General features: G+C 46.0%; 1 protein-coding gene across 4 annotated transcripts; it reads right to left on the reverse strand.

Moving 5' to 3' along the window:
* Nucleotides 1–5,298: 5,298 nt before the first annotated feature.
* ZNF23 (zinc finger protein 23) lies at nt 5,299–22,571 on the reverse strand. Of its 4 annotated transcripts, XM_047791591.1 has the most exons (5): nt 22,510–22,571; nt 17,813–17,877; nt 15,584–15,710; nt 14,808–14,921; nt 5,299–7,524 (listed from the first exon to the last, which is right to left on the reverse strand). In XM_047791591.1, exons 2-5 carry the CDS (start codon nt 17,834–17,836, stop codon nt 5,729–5,731), a joined length of 2,061 nt encoding a protein of 686 aa, XP_047647547.1. In that variant the 5' UTR covers nt 17,837–17,877; nt 22,510–22,571; the 3' UTR covers nt 5,299–5,728. The 4 variants fall into 4 exon arrangements, with proteins under 4 accessions (XP_047647547.1, XP_047647544.1, XP_047647543.1 ...); XM_047791588.1 differs by lacking the exon at nt 22,510–22,571 and having other exon boundaries at nt 15,584–15,760; XM_047791587.1 differs by lacking the exon at nt 22,510–22,571 and having other exon boundaries at nt 17,644–17,877.
* Nucleotides 22,572–23,754: the final 1,183 nt, after the last annotated feature.

Raw genomic sequence — 23,754 nt, forward strand, 5'->3', positions numbered from 1 at the left:
CTCAGTGGACATGGGGTTCCTTTTGGGATGATGACAAAGAAACTATATAGGGGTGATGGGTGCACAGCTTCGTGAATGTACATAATGCCACGGGACTGGACACTTTAAAAGAGTTAAAACGGTAAATTTTATGTGACTTTTACCCCAATTAAAAAACAAACAGGAGGTTCCAGCATGGCTCAGCCGTAACGAACCCAACTAGGATCCATGAGGACGCAGGCTCCATCCCTGGCCTCGCTCAGCGGGTTAAGGATCCGGCGTTGCCGTGAGCTGTGGCGTAGGTCGCAAACGCGGCTGGGATCCCGCGTGGCTGTGCTGTAGGCCGGCGGCTGCAGCTCCGATTCGACCCCTGGCCTGGGAACTTCCATAAGCCGCAGCTGTGGCCCTAAAAAGACTAAAACAAAAACCAGACAGTGTCCATGAGTCAGAGGCCTTACAAGTTGCATTTTTTTCCTTTCATCTACGAAACCCCATGCTGTTTAGTTTAGTGGATAGTTTTCTTACCTTTGCTTCCCTAGAAGATGCGCCAGCCAGCTGCAGGTTCCCTGCCCAGAGACCCTGGCCAACCACAGTCAAATGAGGGCAGGTAGGACCTCAGCACCTGGCGAGCGGACAGGGAGGCCAGAGTTTGGATCATCTAAGCAGAACCTCAAACAGCAGCCTCCGATCTGTATTTGGGGGATGGGGCGCCCTCTGGCGGACAATCGGAGAGGAAACCAATTCTAACCCCGTGTAAGAAGTTTGTGTTCACAGCCCCTGGCAGCTGACTGTGCTCAAGGTACTGCTCCGCGCCCTGGAATTTCTCTTTCCGCACTAGAGCCCCCGGGAATTTACCTCGGCACCTGTCGTCGATGAAAATGTATAACTATATAAACACTAGCGCAAAACACCGCTTCACTTACTAATTCATCGACATCATCCACTCCACACAAATTATTCACGAACAAGTTCCAGCCTAGTCCGGCGACCTGCCCCCATAGAGCTTGAGGTCCACACCGAGAGCCAGTAAACCAGCAGCTCCAAGTACTGAGGGCAGAGAGTAGTAAAAATTAGACGGAGGTGGGAGCAGAGAGCTGGTGGAGGACCCAGAGCAGGGGACCCAGTGCCAACCAAGGAGATCGGGGAGGCCAGCCAAGGAGAGGTGGCATTTAGCCAAGCTGGGGTGGGGGGGTGGGGGGGAGTTCTCCGGGTATAAGGGACACTCCTCATTTTTCACCTGGTCCCTGCACCTCTTCTTTCTCCCTCCTCATCGGGAGCCTCCAACTCACCATTCCTTACCCTGAGCCCTTCCCAGGAAAGCATGGCGGCGGGTTCCAGCACCCACATCTCATACAGTTCTTCCTACCCAGCTCACACCCAGCCCGACTACCGAACTCTTGCATTCCGAATCCTGCGTTCCACTTTCCAGTCTTGGATCCACCTCTAACCTCCCAAGGGACGCGCTGGCAACTGCCCCCTCCTCGCAGTCCTACAGCAGCTCTACTCCTGTGCGTTTATAGGAGTAGACTTCACCAGGGGGAAAAATAGATTATGCTTCTTTTAAGAAAAGTTTGCAATGCGTTGGCCTAACCGTTCTTTTTGTTGTTTTGATTTTATGGCCACACAGCGCGGCACTGGAAGTTCCTGAGCCAGGGACTGAACCCCAGCCACAGCTGCCACCTACGCCAGATCGTTAATTCACTGCCCTGGCGGGGATCCACCTGCACCTTCAGAGCCACCCCAGAGGCTGCAGTCGGATTCTTAACCCACTGAGCAGCGGCGGGAACTCCAGCCTAACCGTACCGAAAGTCCTTCCAACTCTGGCCTGCTGGGTACCGGTCCAGGCTGCAGCGCAGCTCCCCGTGATCAGGGGCCCCTGCAGGCTTCCCGGGTCTCTAAGCTCGTGTCCGCCTCCTCGGCCACCCTGTGGATCCACAGGAGATTTTCCGCCAAGAGCTGACACCAGCTGCCCCAACACTGTGCTCTGGAGACACCTAGGTTTGAGAGCAGCAAGAGCCCGCTGGCGCGGAGGGGACCCCGGCAGCCTCGCGGTCGCAGTTCTTCTCTTCCCGCCTTGCAGTGAGCGGACCGGCCACCAGGGGCACCAGGGGGACCAGGCCGACGGCCAGTGCCTCCTAATGGCTTCTCGTGCCCAAAGCGCCTGCCTCCGGGCCCCGAACACGCAGGGCGGGCCTCCCCGCTCCTTTTCACACAGAGGGGGGAAATGGGGCCCCAGGGCGAGAAGGCGCAGGTCCAAGGCCGGTGGGGAGGGAGGCGGCCGCGGGAGACTGCCACCCGGCTGCCCGCCCGCGCGCCTGTGGCCCAGAACGACTGGGACCCTGAGCCTTGGTGCCCATCTGGAGCACGCGGGCCCTGGGCGCCCGGGCCGCACACGGCGGGCGGACGCGCCAAACCGGTGGCAGGACGCCTGCTTACCTTGGAGGGCCGAGGAAACCAGATGGGAGAGGCGTGTGCGACCAAGGGCTTCCTGAAGGCCGGGCTCAGGCTGAGCGTGGCGGGATTTCAGTGGCCCGGCGGAAGTGGGGGCCACGCGTTAGGAGCACTGGAGCCACCCGGGCACCAGCCTGCGATGTGGGAGGGAAAACCAGAGCCAGAGGGAGTCTCGGGCCCCTGGCAGCCCGCCAGCAGGCGGAGGACGCAGGGCCCCGCGGGGCAGGGCATTTGCTGAGACCACGTGGTCTCTGGTGCGAATGGGGCCTGAGAGCAGACGGAAGGGGCCACAGGGAGCTTGCACAGGGAGCTTGCAAAGAAGGCCGTGGTTCGCTCATTTCAGGTTGCTCTGCGCTTGGCAAACCCTGACCTGTGGAGCGGCCTGCAATCTTGTTACTGAATTGAATAGACCGCGTAAGGGAAGGGGTGCCCTCCCTCAGTTACCGGTCAGGAGAAAGGAAAACAGTGGGTTTGTGGACTGTGGGATGGGGACTTCTGATGCTGATAGGACAGAAAGAGGTCCAAAGCCTCTTCTCAGAACCCCGAGCCCCATCATAAGGAGAGGGCTGCCAGCCAGGCAGAGCTGTGCTGTGTCTTGTCGTCATTCCCACCCACCCCCATCCCCATCCCCGCCCCCACCCTCGCCCACGACCCTGAAGCCCTGCCTCCACCCACCCAGGGACCTTCCCAGCCCCGTTTAGGTCTCTCTCACCAGGCTTCCCTGATCCGTGGGGGAGCCCTGCAGCAGTGTTTTCCTCTGAGCCTCAGTTTCCCCTCCTGACCTGGACTGAGGCTCCTTCCAGTGTGACTGGCAGGATGGGAGGGTGCCTGTGCTGCAGAGATGCAACATGCTGCCCTGCACTGAGGGAGAAACTCGATTTAATCTTCCAGGCTCATGGCTCCCGTTCAGAAAAGTGCTTTTGCGAGGGGAGAGAGGTTTCCAGTGCCTTGGTGCCTCTTTATCTCCCTAAGGCCTCCACTGGACCCAAGCAGCTCTTGGCTAGAGTGAACACTGAGACTACAGGGTGTCAGAACCACTGGGTTATGGGGCCATGTGACTTCATGAGGTTTTGCAGGCATCTGTCTTCTTCACCCTTGTATCCCTGGCATCAGCACAGAAGGACCTGCTGTGGACAGTAACAAAGTCATCTGGGCAAGAAGAGCCTTGAGCCCTGGGACCAGTCCCCACCCTGTCCTGAGCAGGAACCTGACACCCAGAGGCCAACATCACACAGGATATTGGTGGCTGATCTGTAACATCAAGTTCTGTCCTCAGTGATTTTCTGCCCTCCTAGAGTCCCTGCTTTGGTCCTGCCCTACTGGAGCAGAGAAACTGTCAGACCCTGCTGGGTAAGAGGAATGCAGGACTTCCTGTGCTCATCTCCCCTGTCACATCCAGAGACATCAAAACTGTTCATTATCTAGGAAGGATGGGGTGAGCCACGGCCTTCTGGCCTCTCCTGTTGCTTGGGTAAGGGACCACCTCAGGCACTGATTTGCTGTTTGATCAGGAGGAGTACCATCTATCTCTGGGCTTCAGTTTCTCTACAAGCAAATCAAGGACTTGGACCCCAAGGCCCAGGGCACTTCCGGATCTCAGTGTGTGGTCTGGAATTGCCCAGATCAGGGCCAGATGGTCAGGGGGAAAGACCCAGCTCCCTCGTTTGGGGACTCCAAGGTCTGCCCCATCAATGAGAAGCTCCCAGGAGCTGTGGGTGGTGATGGTGGGGATAACTTACACAATGGCCCTGGACATTCTGCTGAGGTCCTATACCATGTCATTAGCTTTCTGACAGGAATGGCTCCTTCAAGGTACTCAGGACAGCCCTCCCAGCCATGCTCGTTTGAACTACAGAGTGCAGGTTTGGGTAGAGGGGCATTGTGGGGCTGTGTCTGTGGGGCATGCTGTGTCTATGAAAGGGTCTGTGTGTATGTCTCGTCGGTGGGAGAGACGTTTGAGGGCTTCCTGTACATGATTGTGTGCATGTTTTAATTTTCACTCCTTGGGATACTACTGAGACTGAACATCTTTATTAGCAATTTTGATATTTTAAAAGCTGCTTGCTATTGTCATTTGCTGGGTTTTATTGAGATTAAATTTCCCTTAATTGAAAGACCACTGTATATTAGATATTACACTTTTTTTTGGTTTTTGTTTTTTTTTTTTGGCTTTTTAGGGCCGAATCCTCGGCATATGGAAGTTCCCAGGCTAAGGGTGGAATCGGAGCTACAGCTGCCAGCCTACGCCACAGCCACAGCAACATGGGGATCCGAGCTGCATCTACAAACTGCACCTCAGCTCACTGCAGCGCCAGGTCACCAACCCACTGAGCAAGGCCAGGGATCGAACCTGCATCCTCATGGATACTAGTTGAATTTGTTCATTACCACTGAGTTATGATGGGAACTCCTAGATAGTACACTTTTATATTACAAATTTTACAGTGTTTCCGCTTTGTGTGCTTATCTTTTAAACTTATTTGGGATTATTTAAAACAGAAGCATACATATTTTTGAAAAATCAACTTATCAACATTTTCCTCATGGTTTCTATAGCCTTATATCTAATGCTTATAAAAATTTTTTCTATTTCATGAAAATAAAAAGATTTACACTTTTTTTTTTGCTTTTAAAGGAAATCTTTATTTTTCCTCTTTATAAAAGTGATACACGCTAGTAAAAAATGAAAGGGCAATAAATTAATTTAGATATGTAGTATCTTTGAGTTTTTAAGAACAAGGTATCAGGAGTTCCCCTGTGGCTCAGCAGTTAATGGATCCAACATTGTCACTGCTATGGCAAGGTTTCAATCTCTGGTCTAAGAACTTCAGCATGCGGCGGGTACAGCCAAAAAAAAAAAAAACCAAACAAACAAAAAAAACCCCAACAAAACAAAACAAAAAAGAACAAACAAACGTGGTATCATAGCTCTATCTACCCCCTGCCCCACATTTATTTAACTTTTCTTTTGTGGCCCACAGTGGAGATTTATTACTTCTCCACATAGGCCCCACATAATAATTAAATCTATACCTAGAAAACTGACTTTTCTTGATGCTGTTGAGTATGGAATATTTTCTTTCAATTTATTTTCTCTTGGTTATACAAACTATTTATTTTCCTGTTATTTTTAAATTGGTCATTATTCCTAATTTTATATTGAATCAAATGGAAAGGATTTGTTTTCTTGTGAAGACTCTGCCATATTCATTTCCTTTTCAGGGTTTTTCACCCTAAGAGAATCCGAGGATACTTAATCCAATTCAGCATTAACCTTCAGTTTTCTACATCCTTCTCATTAGGATTTTCCTTCACTATGGACACTCTGATGCTGACTAAGTTGGAAGCCAAATCTGAAGGCTTTCCCACACACATTACACACATAAGGTTTCTTCCACGTATGGACAGTCTGATGTATAATACAGTCAGAACTATAGCTGAAGCCTTTGCCACACTCCACACATCTGAACGGTTTCTCTCCAGTGTGGCTTCTCTGATGCCGAATTAAATGGGCATTAACATGGAAAGCTTTTCCACACTCCTTACATTGAAAGGGTTTCTCTCCAGTATGAATTCTCTGATGCACAATATAGTCAGAACTACAGCTAAATGCTTTCTCACATTCCATGCATTTGAAAGGTTTCTCCCCAGTGTGTATTCTCTGGTGCCTAGTTAGTTTGGCATTGATGCTAAAGGCTTTCCCACATTCCTTACATTGATAAGGCTTTTCTCCAGTGTGGATTCGGTGATGATCAAGTAGGTTTCTTTTAGAAGTAAAGCATTTCCCACACTCATTACATTCAAAAGGTTTCTCCCCAGTGTGAATCCTCTGATGCTGCATTAGTTTTGCATTAACGTTGAAGGCCTTTCCACATTCATTACATTCATATGGCTTCTCCCCAGTGTGGATTCTCAAGTGTTGCCGAAGCTGGGCATTACACCTAAAAGCTTTCCCACATTCTTTACAGTCATAGGGTTTCTCGCCTGTGTGGATTCTCTGGTGCTGGATTAACTTCCCTTTGACACTAAAGGCTTTTCCACATTCAGTACACTCATAGGGTTTCTCCCCTGTGTGAATTCTTTGATGCTGTATGAGTTTTGCATTATTACTAAAGGCTTTTCCACACTCCTTACACTGATAGGGCCTCACTCCAGTGTGGATGCTCTGATGCTGCCTAAGCTGGGAGCTGCACCTGAAGCCTTTCCCACACTCATTACATTCATAAGGTTTCTCTCCAGTGTGGATTCTCTGATGTTGAATTAATTTTGCATTAACATTGAAAGCTTTCCCACAGTCATTACATGCATAAGGTTTCTCTCCAGTATGGACTCTCTGGTGGGTGATATATGCAGAACTGCAGCTAAAACCATTCCCACACTCCTTGCACTGATAGGGCTTCTCTCCTGTATGGATTCTCTGATGCCTACTTAGACTCCCATTAACACTGAAGGCTTTACCACACACCTTACACTGATATGGCTTCTCCCCACTGTGGATTGTCTGATGTGTGATGTAATGGGAACTATAACTGAAGCTTTTCCCACACTCCACACATTTGAAGGGCTTCTCCCCACTGTGAAGTCTTTGATGCCAAATTAATTTTGCATTAACACTAAAGGCTTTGCCACACTCCTTACACTGATAGGGCTTTTCCTTAGTGTAGCTATATTGATCCTGATTAAGCTGAGAGTTACTCCTAAAAGTTTCCATTAATTTTTCACACTTGAAAGGTCTTTCCTTGAAATTAATTATTTCATGCTGCGTAAGTTTTGTGTCAAAGCTGAAGACTTTCTTGAATCCTTTACACTCAGGGGGTTGCTCCCCAGTAAAGATGATATGACATTTATCCAAATTTGGACTTTGAGTAAAGAAACACTCCTCCATGGGGCCTGTATTGTCTTCAACTGTCCCATCAACATCACTGTTTTCTTTCTTCATACTTCCTACTGAATGGACTTCCTGGTGTTTCTCTAGAATAAAGACTTCTGAAAAGTCTGTTTCCTGGGAAAAGTCCCTTTGAAGTTCAAATGATGTATTATGTTTTTCTTCATACATGTCCTCTGTCAAATTATTGTCAGTCTGGATCTCAATATCTAGTATAAAAAACAGAAAACACAAAATACCATGTAAGCACCATGTTAGAAAAAAAGAACTGTAATAGGATAAAGGATCATAATAATCAAGGGGCTCTTTAAAATCACCAGACTATATTTGAATGTAAGGTTAACCAATAAGGTGGAATAACATGTAGCTGTTAGAAAATAAAATAAGTGGTGGGAGGTCCCTTGTGAAACAGTCGATTAAGGATCTGGCATTGTCACTGCAGTGGCTTGGGTTGCTGCTAAGGCATGGGTTTGATCTCTGGCCCAGGAACGTCCACATGTTGTGGTGGAGGCCAAGAAAGAAAGAAAGAAAGAAAAAATAAATAAAATAATTCTATGTGTGCTGACATGAAAAGACGTCAAAGATACACTGTTAAGTAGTAAAGCAAGTTGAGAAGTGGTATGTAGAGTATCTTTCATTTGTGTAAAGGAAAGTAAAAAGGGCTAACACAGAAATATTTGAAAATGCCTAGAAAACTACTGCAAGTACACACAAGAAACTGAGCAAACTAGCACAGGAAGTTTGGGAGATGTCCCCCTTACTCCCACTTTCTACACTTTCTTTACTGTTATGAGCATATGCTGATATTACAAATTTTAAAGTAATGATTTTAAAAGATCACCAGTCTCTAAACCAAACACCAATAATAAGAAGGTTAAAAGTTACAGCAGTGGGACAAAATTCTAGGTCTATCCACCATATCAGTGTTCTTTCCATCACACCATACTTTACTACAGCTTGAAGTTTGTTAAAGGAAAAAGGAAATTCTTTAAGAAGGAAAAGGCAGAGAATCCAACAACATGTGGCAACAAGGGATGACAGGTGCTACCAGTACAAAGAGGCAAATGGGAACAGATCTTATTTCTTAGAACTGAGACTCTGGGCTTTCAAACTTTTTTCTCTATTTCAGAAAGACTTTGTTTAGGCCCATTTGATCACTTTGTTCCCATCTCTTTCCACCTCCTCCAGAACACTGCTGCATTCTCTTTGCTTTACCTTCTACCTCTTCCCTCGATCCTATAGTTGGTCACTCCCTAAAATTCCTTCCACGATCTCATTAGTCTTTCTTAATTCCCATAGTCCCAGTAGAACTAGTGGTCTCTGCATTTGTTCATAAATTTCTTAAAATTGGCTCAAAATGCTGCACCTATTTTTTCATCACTCATCTCTCCTCAGCCATATGTAATATGCCTCCTACCCCAGTACTGTTCACTATAATCGCCCTCAATGGACACAAATAACCTGGATTTCTCTAGTAACCACTATCAAAATACTGTTGATCTTTTCCTGATTATAAAAATAATTAATCTGTAGTATGAGACTTAAAGAAAAAATTTCAAATTACTTGCAATACAAAGCCTAAAATCAGAAGATTAGCAGTAGTTTGTATCCCCTGCACAATCACTTTCCTAAAATCGTACATGCGTTACCTTTTCAAAGGTAAAAATGTTTTTCTTCCTTAATAGTCATGATGATAATTTTCTAATGCCTTTAGATATCCTGTAAAAATTACTTTTTTTTTTTTTTTCCATTTTAGGGCTGCACCTGAGGCAGATGGAAGTTCTCAGGCTAGGGGTCAGATCAGAGCTGCAGCTGCCAGCCTATGCCACAGTCATGGCAACACCAGATCTGAGCCACATGCCACATGTGCAACCTACACCACAGTTCACGTCAACGCCCAATACTTTACCCATGGAGGGAGGCCAGGGATCAAACCCGCATCCTCATGGATACTAGTTGGGCTCATTACTGCTGAGCCACAATGGGAACTCTTGTAAAAATGTACTTTTTAATTGCTAAACAATATTCCATCCTGCAGTGATCTTAATTTACCATTCTCCCTGTACTGAAAATTCAGGCTGTGTCCAATATTTTGTTATTATATAAAATTATGATGAATTTTTACACATATCTATATCTATATCTTCATCTATATCTCTGATTATTAGGATACTGCCCTAGATAAGGGAATATGCAGGTTACCAAGTACAAACTTTAAAAGGCTTGATATGTATTGCTAAGGTACTTTCTAGAAAGATGACCTATTTCATTCACCTCCAGAAGTCTATACCTGCTTTGCTGTACTTTCACCATAACTTACTATAATATCATTGTTCTGATAGGTGAAACATCTCTCACTGTTTTAATCTGCATTTCACTGGGTTTTTTTGTTTTCTCTTACCTTTTTTTTGTTGTTGTTTTCGTTTTTGTTTTTTCTTTTTAGGGCTGCACTGTGGCATATGGAAGTTCCCAGGCTAGGAGATGAATCATAACTGCAGCTGCTGGACTATGCCACAGCCACAGCAATGAAGATCTGAGCCATGTCTGCGACCTACAACATGGCTCGAGGCAATACCAAATCCCAAACCCACTGAGTGAGGCCAGGGATAGAACCTGCATTCTCATGGATACTAGCTGAATTTGTTTCTACTGCACCATACAGGAACTCCCTCAATGGTTTCTACTAAGGGTGAACATTTTTCCCATTGATTAAAATTTATACTTCTGCAATCTAAATCAACTATGCTTTAATTTAAAATTTAAAATAATTAATAATTAATTTAAAAATTAATAACTAAGTAGTATAATTAGTTAACTGTTAGTATAATTAGTATAATAACTATACTAATGGTTAATATAATTTTTTAACTGATAGTTAAAAAAATCATACTTTCTATGCAGCCACATCAACGCCAGACCTACTGAGACCTACTGAGACTACACCACAGCTCAAGGCAATGACAGATTCTTAACCCAGAGACCTACACCACAGCTCAAGTCAATGACAGATCCTTAACCCACTGAGCAAGGCTAGGGATTGAACCTGCGTCTTCATGGATACTAGTCAGATTTGTTTCCACTGAGCCATGACAGGAATTCCTATTTATATTCTTGCGTGTGTATCTGTGTGTGCGTTTGGTTTTTTTCAGCTGCCCTCAAGGCATATGGAAGTTTCTGGACCAGGGATCAAACCAGGGATCTTGCTGCAGCACAGACAATGCCAGATCCTTAACCTGCTGCACCACAGTGGGAACTCCACATATATATATATTTTTTTTTTTTGGATAAAAGTTTTTATCAAAGGAAAACATGCATACAGTAAAAAGGACAAATCTTATGTTTACAGCTGAATTTTGTTTTTACAAAAGCTACATTTCTGAATCTGAAGCAGCATTACTAAGCTATAAATTTCTGTATTACTGAAATGTTCGGTGATTTTTACTAAATTTATACAGTTGTGCAAGCATCACCTCACTCCAGTTTTAGAATGCTCCCATCACCCCCAAGTTTCTTTCTTCTAGTCATTTGCTATTCCCACCTCCCAACCCTGGGCAATCACTGATCTGCTATGTCAGTCTGTTTCACTGCTTCAAAATAAAACTGGTTTGAATCCACAAAGCAAAGACAGTAATCCCGGGTCATCTTTTTCTTCCCACAGGGAAATCTGGCAGAAATGTCCTTTAAGGAGCTGTCTTACCTAACCCTATTGCTTCTTCTCTCAACAGTGAGTGTAATAAGACATCACAGACCCTGCCAAAGAGAGACGATCAGGGTACTGACAAAAAAATCTTGGAATCCCCCTAAAACAGTCAAGGATTGTGAAGTCGTTAGGATCTCAAGAAAACAGGACTCAATGCAGAAGTAAGCTTTAATTAAATTAGCACGTTTTCCCAAAGAGCAAGGAATTTTCAGCCTGTTCTGATACTTGAACATGAATATTCTGGGTCCCCTGGCACAGAGCTTTCCTACCTCACTCACTCATATTCTTTGCCAATTTTTCTACACCAGTGACCTTCTATCTACATATCCCATGGTGCAGCATATGCTGCTGGTTGTTTAACCAATATCCATTCTCTCTTCCTTACTAGCACATCCTCCATTTTTTATGAAGTTGTAATAAGAATTGCAGCTAAAAACTACATTTTCTACCCTTTCTTGCAATGGGGATCCAGATGACACAGTTCCAACAAGTGAGATTTTAGTAGAAGTCACTAGGTAGGGCTTCTGAGAAAGGTTTTTTTTTTTTTTTTTTTTGTCTTTTTGCTATTTCTTGGGCCGCTCCCGCGGCATATGGAGGTTCCCAGGCTAGGGGTCGAATCGGAGCTGTAGCCACAGGCCTACACCAGAGCCACAGCAACATGGGATCCGAGCCGCGTCTGCAACCTACACCACAGCTCACGGCAACGCCGGATCGTTAACCCACTGAGCAAGGGCAGGGACCGAACCCACAACCTCATGGTTCCTAGTCAGATTCGTTAACCACTGCACCACGACGGGAACTCCTGTTTTTGTTTTTTTAAATCAACTCTGCTGACATGGGTCTTGTGCCCTATGATTTTCCCTTCTGCCTGCCTAGCATCCATTTGATTCCTTACTCTAATTAACCTATGCACACTGACTAGATGAATGTTTCTATCCTCAGCTGAGATCAAAGACTTCAGGACTGTCTGCTGCTTATAAAATGAAATCCAGACTTTTTTGACTAAGAAGTTTCCAATATCACTTTCTTCTCCCTCTATCTGTCAAGCACTTTAAACTTTCCATTTCTAAAACATGTCTTCCTTGGTCAGTGAACATGTGGTTGAATGGTCACAAGGAACAAAAAATCCACTGAAACCACTTTTTTTAAAAAAAGGATGATTTGGACTTCCCGTTGCGGCTCAGTGGAAACAAAACCAACTAGTATCCATGAGGATGTGGGTTCAAGTCCTGGCCTTGCTTAGTGGGCCGGGGATCCAGCACTGCCATAAGCTCTAGTGTAGGTCACAGACACGGCTCGGATCCCGAGTTGCTGTGTCTGTGGCATAGGCTGGAAGCTGTAGCTCTGATTTGACCCCTAGCCTGGGAACTTCCATATGCTGAGGGTGAAGCCCTAAAAAGCAAAAAAAAAAAAAAAAAAAGAGAGAGAGAGAGAGCTAATTCATCAAAAGAATGCAAGAGAATCTTATGGACCCCAAAGGCAGGAAATAAAGCTGGCCCTCACAGAAAATGGGAAATCACCCGGCAGCTACTATGAATGAGTCAATGAGAACCTCACTACTTCAAGTGTGGTATGGGAACCAGAAGCACTGGCATTACCTGGGAACTTGACAAAAAATGCACTCTTGGCCCTGCCTCAAACTAACTGAATGACAATATGTGCATCTACAAGACACCCAGGTGATGTGTTTGCTCATCATTTGAGAAGCACTGAACTGATAGCATTACTTCCTCCTTTCCACCTTATTTCCTACAGCTTATTGTATACAGTTTTCTCCTCAAAATTAGTAATAAAATAATAATTTTTTTTCTTTTTGTGACTGCACCTGTGGGCATATGGAAGTTCCCAGGCTAAGGGTACAATCAGAGCTGTAGCTGGAGCCTATGCCACAGCCACAGCAACACCAGATCTGAGCCACATCTATGATCCATGCTGCAGCTTGCAGCAGCAGTGAATCCTTAACCCACTGAGGGAGGCCAGGGATCAAATCTGCATCTTCAAGGAGTATATGTTGGGTTCTTAACCCACTGAGCTACAATGGGAACTCCTAATAACACTTAACTCAGCACACATTACAGGCCAGGTACTTGGTATATGTTATCTCATTTAATTATCAACCCACAAGAATAGCACTATGACCTCATTTTATTACTGTTATTCCATTTTCAAGAACAAGAACACTGATATTTATTTATTTATTTATTTTATCTTTTCTAGGGCCATACCTGCAGCACATGGAGGTTCCCAGGCTAGGGGCCTAATCGGAGCTGTAGCTGCCAAGCCTATGCCAGAGCCACAGCAACTCGGGATCTGAGCCGCATGTGCAACCTACACCACAGCTCACAGCTACCAGATCCTTAACCCGCTGAGCAAGGCCAGAGATCAAACCTGCAATCTCATGGTTCTTAGTCGGATTTGTTAACCACTAAGCCACAAAGGGAACTCCGAGAACACTGATATTTAGAGAATGCAAATAAGTGACCTGCTCAAAGTCACACAGTAGGAAATAGCAAGTTGGGACTGGACTTCAAAAAGTCTACTCCACAGTCTAGTTAAAATGACTGTTAGGAGTTCCTGTCTTGGCTCAGTGGTTAACGAACCCAACCAGAATCCGTGAGGATGCGAGTTCAGTCCCTGGCCTTGCTTAGGAGACTAAGGATCCGACGTTGCCGTGTGCTGTGGTGTAGGTCGCAGACTCAGCCTGAATCACGAGTTGCTGTGGCTCTGGCATAGGCCAGCCAATACAGCTCCAATTGGACCCCTGGCCTGGGAACCCCCATATGCCGTGGGTGTGGTCCTAAATAGACAAAAAGACAAAACAAACAAACAAAAAAGGCTGTTAATTCTGTATCCTTCACATCAAGTAGAGACTGCTAGAAAATAGAAAGGACCCAGAAGAGTACTGAATCCATTCATTTTGTCTAAGAAAGGTAGAATTCCAAAATTAAGATTGAAAAGAATTACCAAAGGGGAGGGGGAGGGAGTGGAATGGACTGGGAGTCTGGGGTTAAAAGATGCAAACTACTGCACTTGGAGTGGATAAGCAATAAGATCCTGCTGTATAGCACACGGAACTATATCTAGTCACTTCTGAGGGAACAGGATGGAGATTAATGTGAGAACAAGAATGTGTATATATGTGTGTGCACATGTGTGCGCGCGCGCGCGTGTGTGTGTGTGCGCGCATATGTATGTATAACTGGGTCACGTTGCTATACAGCAGAAACCTTGACAGAACATTGCAAATCAACTATAGTAGAAAAAATAAAAATCTTTTTTTTATCTTTTTGTCTTTTTTAGGGCTGCACCCATGGCATATGGAGGTTCCCAGGCTAGGGATCCAATCAGAGCTGTAGCTACCAGCCTACACCAGAACCACAGCAACGTGGAATCTGAGCCGCGTCTGCAACCTACACCACAGCTCACGGCAACGCCGGATTCTTAACCCACTGAGCAAGGCCAGGGAACGAACCTGCAACCTCATGGTTCCTAGTCAGATTCATTAACCACCGAGCCATGACGGGAATTCCGAAAAAATAAAAATCTTTAAAAAAGATGGAAAAGAATGAGAATGACGCATTTGAAAAAAGATCTGTTCTAGGAATTAGAAATAGCAAACTATGAAAATAGAAAGGTCTCAATTGTACCTATCTCTAGAAATCATCAGAATTTATTTAAATGTTACTTTGTACATTGGCCAATATGTGTGGCATGTCTGTAAGTTGCTAAAGTTGACTTCCTTCCTAAAGAGCTAAACTCTGCAGCATAATGGGCAACATGTGCCTCCCTTACCAGTCCAGAGGTCCTCGGGGCCTGAGCCTGTTCCAGAGGCCAGTGGAGATGGGCCCCCCAGCTCAACTCCTCCCTCCAGTTGTGCAATCACAGCAGGCTTGAGAAGAGGAAATCCTGTTTGGGCGAAAGGAAATAAGAAAGACAGGTGGATAATCTCCCACAGATGATTTCCTAAACCTCTTCTCAGTTTGTGTCAGAAATGGGAAGGGAAGGAAGGAACCCCAGGGGGTCCTTGCCTAAGAACTATGGGAAAGTTGGGGGGGGGAGGCAGGAAGATATATGTGTAGCGTCAGGTGGGGGTGGGAGGAAGAGGCTTGAGAAGATGTGAGAGAAGTTCGGAAGGGCCCAGCCTGAGACTTCATGCAGGGCAAACAGGGAGATTCTGCCTAAAGGGATACCATTTTTTGTCCACTGCCCAAAACATTCAAAGGACACAGAGACCCTTGGAAAAACTCAAGAGATGCAGGTAAGAGAGGGAACCTAAAGGTAATGCTTAGAACGGTAAGTTATTTTCATCTACACCATGTTCAAAACACAGCCTCCATAGGATGGCTCAAGAGTGCGCACCAGTCCCAGCAAAGTCCTATACTGGGCCCCCAAAAGGGCTTGGGGTTCACCGTTCCTAGCGACCCCAGGTCTAGGAGAATGGGCATCAACCCCTGCAAGTTCCTACTCAGTAAAAAATTACCAGAGGCCCCATCTCAACCAATAAGGGGGAAGGAAGCCAGGGAGCACCAAGCAACAGAGTCTGAGTCCCAGGGGGAGAGAGGTCTTACCCAGGGAGGCCACATTCCCATAATTCTCCAGCATCACATCCCTGTACAGGGCCCTCTGTGCAGGGGACAGGCCGTCCCACTCCGTCTGGGTGAAGTACACAGCCACGTCCTCGAAGGTCACCAACTTCTGAAACAACAGTTTCCTGCTGCCCTAGGGCCAATTCCATGGCTCAGGCCCTAAGTGAGGGGCAGAGGGCAGTATGAGGGCTTAGGGAGGGGCTTGTGGAGAGCACAAAATTAACAACAAGGGGAAAGAGTTCAGAAAAACACCTGGAAAGTAAACCATGGAATACCTGATTTCTCTCACAGCAGAGAAACCTCATGCCATAATTCACACTTACAAAGGATGATATAAGTTGAGATGAAAGAAAAAAAATTCCCATGACCAGCTACCCCTAATGCAACTGCCTTCTTTCAGGTACGCCACGCCGACCTCACTGGCAGAGGCAGCTCCAGACCAACACACATGCTTTCCCATTCCCTCCCTTGAGCTCTTGCCTTCTGTGTCCAGGATGACACACCTCGCCCTCACCCTCAAACCTCAAGGCACCCCCAAACAACAGCCACGGCTTCCATCTCATCCAGCCCTCACTTGCCACCCGGTTTCTGCCATGGACCCCCCTAGGACAGGCTGTACAGCTTCTGCTCCTGCACCTCCAGCCAAGGAAGCCCAGTGCTGCCAGGATTGGCTGGGGGTGCAGGGGCTAAAGCGTGGGGTGAGAGCCGGCAACCCAATCTGCTTCCAAATGGGTCTTGCTGAAAACCCAGCATTTTTTGTTACCCGCTCCCATTCAAGCCTCATCCTGTCCAACTTCACTGTCTCTCCAAGAAGGTTTGGGCAAGAAGGGAAGTCAGCCATCCTTTGAGCTGCTCTCTGCATCACTCCACTAAACAGTTAGCAAGCCCCCCCCACCCACCCTGCCCACTGGCAACTGCCACCTCTGGCTGCCCTCATTCCGCCCACCTCCGCCTTAGGTAACAACCCTGCGAACAGTCTGGCAGTGATCTGTCTCTCAATCTCAACTCCTCTCTGCCAGCATCTGTCTTGTTTGACTGTACTGGCTTCTACCCATCAACAACTCTAGCACACTTGAGAGTGTTTTTGTGAGTCACTCACTGTGTGACGTGGATAGTCTAATAACTCCTCTACACAAAATTAAACACCTTCACTGCTGGCCACCCCCTTTTCCCCAACAGTTGGTGCCTCCTCCTGAATTGAAACCGCAGCTAGTATCATTGACTGCCACCCCCTTTGTTAGCAGCTACTTGCCTTAATGAATCCTACATCACCTAGACCAATGGGACTCTTTCTGAGGTGGCCACCTTGCTTTCAAATCTCCCCTGAAAATTATTCCCTACAAAAGACATCATAAATCTGACGACGTTAACTTAATTTGCTCCCCATGTGTCACAGGGCTGAACAGTTAAGACTCACGCAATGACTGAGTGACCTTGGATAAGTCATCCAACTCCCTTGCGCCTTTCATTTGTAGCAGAATGAATACAACACAGCACCTATCTCCCAGAGAGATATGTGGGAGTATGTCAAGTGCTCAGTATGGTGCCCGCAGCACACTAAGCCTCAAATGGTGTCACTGGAGTTACTGTGACTATGAGGTAGTCCATGGAGGTCCATGAAGTCCCTGAAATCGTATGGAAAATGTGGTTCGCATGTTTCTTTTTCTGGGGAGAGGATCCAGAGTTCTTATCAGAGACCTAAAGTTTGCCCACTACACCCCAAGCCCTGAAAGCATCTCCAGGACACAATGAGACATCCTGTCCACAGGACTTCCTGTCTTCTTTCCCTCCATTGACCCCACTCTGCTCATCCTCACCTTTCCCCAGAATCAGAGGCACGCTCATCTTCTATTTGGATCTAGTCCTGCTATTCCTCTTCATCTACAGTCCCTCCCTGGAATCCTAGCTCTCTGCCATCCTCCTCCTCTCATGGGCAGCTTCCCTGTCTATCATTCACCAGAGCCCTCTACCGGGGGAGCAAGGTACACTGGTGTGCACGACACTACACTTGTCTATCAGGCACACCCTCCTGCTGCCTTGACCTTGGCTGTCCTGGTGTCTGGCCTCCGTCCCTCCACATCACCGCTCTTCCCACAAGCTCCATTCTGGCAGGCAGAAGCTCCAGCTCTCATCGCAAGGCTCATCGGCTTCGCTTCCCAGTTTTCATCAATGTGAAACTGCCCAGGTAGAGTTGAAGGACTCACAGCTCACCTGGAGCCAGGCTGTCAGGAGCATGGCTGCCAGCACCTGGTCTCCCTCCGAGAGAAGCAGTGGTGCTGAGGAAAAACAGGGAGACAAGTGTGAGACAAGCCACCCCACCAGGAACAATACAGCCCCTCGCAGAAGATTGAGACACAGGTGGCCAGCACCCACACGAAAGTGCGAGCAGGAGCTGCCATGGAACGAAGGGAGAGATCTGTTCACTGGCTCTGCACCCAGGGCTCCTCCTAGCCATGACATTGATGCTCACTGCCAGGCACCCTAGAATTTTATAATTCTGACACATCATACACACAGAAGAGTGTATATAAGAAATGTAGGCAGGAGTTCCCGTCGTGGCGCAGTGGTTAACAAATCCGACTAGGAACCATGAGGTTGCGGGTTCGGTCCCTGCCCTTGCTCAGTAGGTTAAGGATCCGGCGTTGCCGTGAGCTGTGGTGTAGGTTGCAGACGCGGCTCAGATCCTGCGTTGCTGTGGCTTCGGCGTAGGCCAGTGGCTACAGCTCCGATTGGACACCTAGCCTGGGAACCTCCATATGCCATGGGAGCAGCCCTAGAAAAGGCAAAAAAAAAAAATGAAATGTAGGCAGAGCCTAAAGGTTAATAAAACCAAGACTCAGGTAGCAACAATTCAGCCCAAGGGACAGAACAGTCCCAAGATCCTGGGCTTATTCTCTTCCTCTAAAGAAGCATCACCTTCTGTGATACTGTCAGAGAAGCCAGGCTGGAGGGGCTGCAGCCCCAACACAGAGGACTTGGAGTCAGGTCCCAGGGAGGCAGTTCCCGGAGAAGGGGCAGCTGCCCCCTCCCATCCTGCCCAGGCTCACACAGCTGAGTGTCCTCAGGAGTCCGGATACCTGTAGAGGTTGGGAGGTCGGCCTCCTGCATGGCCCAGGCTTACCTTGAGGAAGCTGGGCCACAAGAAGCATGAGGCTGGCTCCTCGTGCCTTCCAACATTCTAAGGGCAAAGAAGCCAAGGCCTCAGCAGCCTGAGAGGGAGGATTACTATAGCATCTAGAATCCCATGACGCAGCACTCTTTGTCCATTATATTCAAAGCCACATAGACTGGTTATTTTCTGATTTTTACTGCTCCCAAAATCAATCTTGAAATTTTAATTTTTTCTAAAAGTATGTGTCTTCCAGAATTTCAACTTGCACATAGTTATGGAAAACACTGGCTCATGACTTTTTTCATTTCCTCCCTATCTGGAGCTCCTTTGCTTTTCCTACTTCTTTTGAATATATATGCTTTCAAGACCCTATAGCCTTAGTTAATATTGGACTGATTACATCCCCCCAAAATTTGTATGCTGAAGCCCTAAATTTCAGTGTGACTATATCTGGAGATAGGACTCATGAAGAGGTAATAAGGTTAAACAAGGTCATAATCTGATAGGGCTGGTGTCCTAATAAGAAGAGGAAGAAACTCCAGAGCTCTCTCTGCCATGTGAGGACACAGTGAGAAGGAAGCCACCTGCAGCCTGAGAACCCTCACTAAAAACTGAATTGTCTGATACTTTGAGCTTGGACTCCCAGCCTCCAGAACCGTGAGAACTAAGTTTCTATTGTTTAAGCCGGACAGTTTATGGTATTTTGTTAGGGTAGCCCAAGCAGATTAATAAAGTTAGGCTCAACTATGATTTCTCTACGGTTAATGTTGTTTGATTTTCAAAGAACCACCAGCCTTTCTATTTATTTAGAACACCACTCCCTTTTCTATTTGTTTTTAATTCATTAAGTTCTGCTTTTTACATCTGTCTCTTTAGCTCTGTAAGACACCTTATGCACCTCCCCAAATCCTCTTGTACACTCAGTCCAGTTCGAGGCTTTGACCAGCTTTAAGCAACTACAACCAACCAATGGGTCTACACCACACAGGTGTGGCTCCTGCCCTGAGGCTTCTCTGCCCTGTGTGGGACATCTTCAGACACCTGGTGGGTTCTGAAAGATAGGAAAGTCAATGCCTGTAAGGCCACCCTTGGCCAACAGCAGACAGAAGTCAACGGATAAACATGTCTCCCTTTAGTCCCCCACGTGTATAGCCATAAGATTCTAAGGCTCCTCAAAGATCCTGCAAGTCAGGGCACCAGTCACCTCAGGGGTGTGGCCAGCCTGACAATACATCCTAGTATATGCTGTCCATCTTTCTCTATTTGAAAAGACTTCTCTTGTCTTTCACCCTGCCCTGGGACTACATTCCCAAACAAACTGCCTGCACACAAACTTCTGTCCTATGTTCTGCTTTGCAGGGAAGCTAGACTACAAAAGACTTTTTTCTACCTTCCTGAGGTTGCATGATTCATTCACCTATTTTCATTCTTTCCTACGTGGCTGTCGAAACCTTTAAACAGTCTACTGAATATATTATTTACCACATTCCAGAGACTTTTTATATTTCATGTTTTAATTATTACTTCACAACTTGTCAGCAACTGTGTTCTGTCTCTGAACAAAGAACTGTTAAGGATAGTGTGTTGTTAATTTCTTGTCTGGCTTTACTGCATAGTGTTTAGATAACTTGATCTATTCACTTCTGCGTTACAGATTTCTGAGGGACTTTTGTAGCTGCAGCGTCCATTTAAAACATGTTCTATGGATGCTTCAAAAGAAAACATTCTATGATGGAAAACAATATAATCTATCTGAATCTAATAAATCAACTCTACTGATTTTATCATATAGATTTTTTTTCTCTGTAACCCATGATTACCTTTCCCTAAGTAAACTGAGAGAGCAGTACAAAGTGAACTATCACTAAACACTGAGCCCATATTTATCATGGGCAAATCCTTTCAAATCTTTAAGAAATCAATAATTCTAACACAATTTAAACTGGAGCAGGAAACAGCAAAGTAAGTTTCCCAGTCTTTTTTATGATGTCAGCACAACACTAACACAAATACCACAGACCAGTCTCATTTATGAATACTGGTGCAAAAATCCTCAATATTGAGGAATAGACTCCAGTAGTTCATTAACATGACACATCATGCCTTAGAGGGATCATTCCATGAATCCAAATAAAGTTCATTATTAGCATACAGACTGTACTTTTCCACATTAATAAATGAAAGAAAGATAACCATACTTTCTCAGTGGATGCCAAGCTTGTTTGATAAAATTCAGTATTCATGATTAAATTTTAATATATATATCACAAAAAAACTCATATGTAGACAATACACACATTATTATCAGCAGTATTTTAATAACAAAAAACTGGAAACTCATATGTCGAGAATACACAAAGAAGCTGTCATACCATATTTACAGTGGAACATTACTCAGCAGCAAAAATGAATGATTCACAGCTACACACAAAACATGGATGAATTTAGGAACATAATGAGTTATGCAAGTCCCAGAAGCCTACAGATACCATGATGCCATCTTCATAAAGCTCAAAACCAAAATTAATCACATTACTTGCAGATAGATGTATATGTGATAAAAATTATTTTTAAAAATAGGTAAGGCCATGACTAACACAAATTCAAGAGTTGTTAGCTCTAGGGGCAGGTAAGAGGGAGTTGGGTTGAGAAGGTGCACACAGACACAGTGGCGATGTTCTCCTTCTTAATGGTGTGTTGTGTTTAATGGATGCTCACATTACTTCTATACTTCATAAATGCCATGCTAGATGCAATCTTCTATATATAGGATTCACTGTATATATCCAGGATGGGATAGGGGCAATGACCTCCAAAAAATATAAACAGCAAATGAGCCTAACTCTACAACATAACCACACTGAAGTGATGGGAAAGAAAATAACTAAGTAACTTTGGAAAACAGTATTTTAACTAAACACTCTAAGGCCTGTTACTCAAAGGCTCTTGAAGTTGCATGATTTTTAAATTTATTTGTATTCTTTCCTATTTGAAAATCAAAATCTATAAGGCCACAAATTTTCCTCTGAATACACTATCAACCACATTCCAAAAGTATTTTTTTAAATACATATTTCACGTTTTCATTAACATTTTACAGTATATTTTAGTAAACTTGCTTTCATGAGGATATGAACGAGCAGTTGTGGAACTGTTTCAGGTGTATTCTAGAACCGAGCAAATCCGTACACTCTTCATTGTAGAAATCATTCCCAGATCACTGTCATCCAACAGCCCAAGATAAGTTAGGCCGGGTTACCTTTTGGAAATAACACCGCTCCAGGAGACAGTGTCCTCCAAAAGTCGGCCGCCTTCTGCTCTCGGGTGGCCTGGAGGGGCTTTGCTTTTTCTGCTCCCCCACTCGTCCTGATTCACCACCCTGTGTTACGAGCCTGGGTGAGCCATACTTGAAACGGAAACAGGCAAAAGCCCCTGCACGACCTCAACATGTCAAGACACATGATATCACCTCAGGTCGCTTCACCCCTGCCAGTATTCAACTCTCTGTCGGCTCCAACACGTTCCCAAAAAGCCAGTAGCATCTTCCCCAGTTAAAGTGCTAAACGCTCAGAGCTTCGTGGCTGTGACAGTAACACAGACCTCGCCTTCCACGGAACGTAATCACCACCAGGTCCAAAGCAGGAGGTGAGGCGAGGAGGAAGAGGACCCCAGACAGGCGAGACCAACCTCCACCCAGGGTGGAAAAGCACCCCAACCGCGCCCAGAGCGTAGTGGCTAGGCACCTCCCCCGACTCCCGCAGCCCCGCAGCCCCGCACCCCCGCACCCCGCATTTACCTCGGCTGCCGACCGCTCCTGGGCGCTGCCGGAAGTGCGTCACCAGGCCGCGGCGGCGCCTCTCTAGGAGCAGCGCCGCTCCCTCTCGCCGGTGCTCTGGCCCCACCCCCTGCACGGAATCTCCGGTATTCTGAGGCCCTAGTCCCCGCCACCGTTAGCACTGGGCCCAAGCCCAGGGTTGCGCTGGAGATCTGTGTCATTTAGTAAAGCTGCAGCTGCAACCAGATCTGGGAGTCTCCGGACTGGATCGCACGCTGTCAAATCCAAGGCCCCTTTTTGGAACAAGTATTTCCTAATGACCACCATACTCTCCTGCCATGAAAGGCATAGACAGTGGCTTAGAAGAGCATAGACAAAGCAGAAATTGACAGAACATTGAAAATAAACTACAATACAAAAAATAAAAATCTAAAAAAAAAGATCATAGACAATATAAACAAACTGCATTCTTTTTTTTTTTTCTTTTGTTGTTGCTATTTCTTGGGCCGCTCCCGCGGCATATGGAGGTTCCCAGGCTAGGGGTCGAATCGGAGCTGTAGCCACCAGCCTACGCCAGAGCCATAGCAACGCGGGATCCGAGCCGCGTCTGCAACCTACACCACAGCTCACGGCAACGCCGGATCGTTAACCCACTGAGCAAGGGCAGGGACCAAACCCGCAACCTCATGGTTCCTAGTCGGATTCGTTAACCACTGCGCCACGACGGGAACTCCCACAAACTGCATTCTTAAAAGTAATATGGAAGTACCCTGGTGGTCTAGTGGTTAGGACTGGGCACTTTCACCGCTCCTGCCAGGCTTCAATCCCTGATCTGGGAATTGAGATCCTACATCAAGCTGCTACACACTGCGGTACCCCCTGACCCCCAGAAAAGTAATGTTGTGTACTAACATTCACTTAGTAAATGAAAATAACTTATACTTTAAAGTGTCCATTTCAAGAGTTCCATGGAAGCTCAGTAGGTTAAGGATCTGGCCTTGTCACTGCTGTGGCTTGGTCATTGCTGCAGTGTGGGTTTGAGCTCTGGGTGGGGAACTTCAACAGGCCAAAGACTTGGCCAAAAAAAAAAAAATACACTTGAGTACATTGGTGGGGGGGAAACAAACTCTAGATTCAGGTAATTTATAAAGTTTTTATAAATCTACATTTAATGTCTGGTCACTGCTGTAGCATGGGTTTGATCCCTAGCCCAGAAACTTACATTTGCCATGGGTGTACCCCCCCCCCAAAAAAAACAACCAGGAG

This window comes from Phacochoerus africanus, chromosome 8 (genome assembly GCF_016906955.1).
Source record: "Phacochoerus africanus isolate WHEZ1 chromosome 8, ROS_Pafr_v1, whole genome shotgun sequence".
In the NCBI taxonomy this organism is placed as follows: Eukaryota; Metazoa; Chordata; class Mammalia; order Artiodactyla; family Suidae; genus Phacochoerus; species Phacochoerus africanus.

What these genes read in the sequence shown, in the direction of transcription:
- ZNF23 (XM_047791587.1), bottom strand. Translation starts at nt 17,745, where the DNA reads ATGAGCCTTGCGATGAGAGCTGGAGCTTCTGCCTGCCAGAATGGAGCT. An exon ending in CAGACACCAGGACAGCCAAG is followed by an intron (nt 15,711 to 17,643) that starts GTCAAGGCAGCA and finishes CTGTTGTTTCAG; the next exon opens with AAGTTGGTGACCTTCGAGGA. An exon ending in TGGGAATGTGGCCTCCCTGG is followed by an intron (nt 14,922 to 15,583) that starts GTAAGACCTCTC and finishes TCGCCCAAACAG; the next exon opens with GATTTCCTCTTCTCAAGCCT.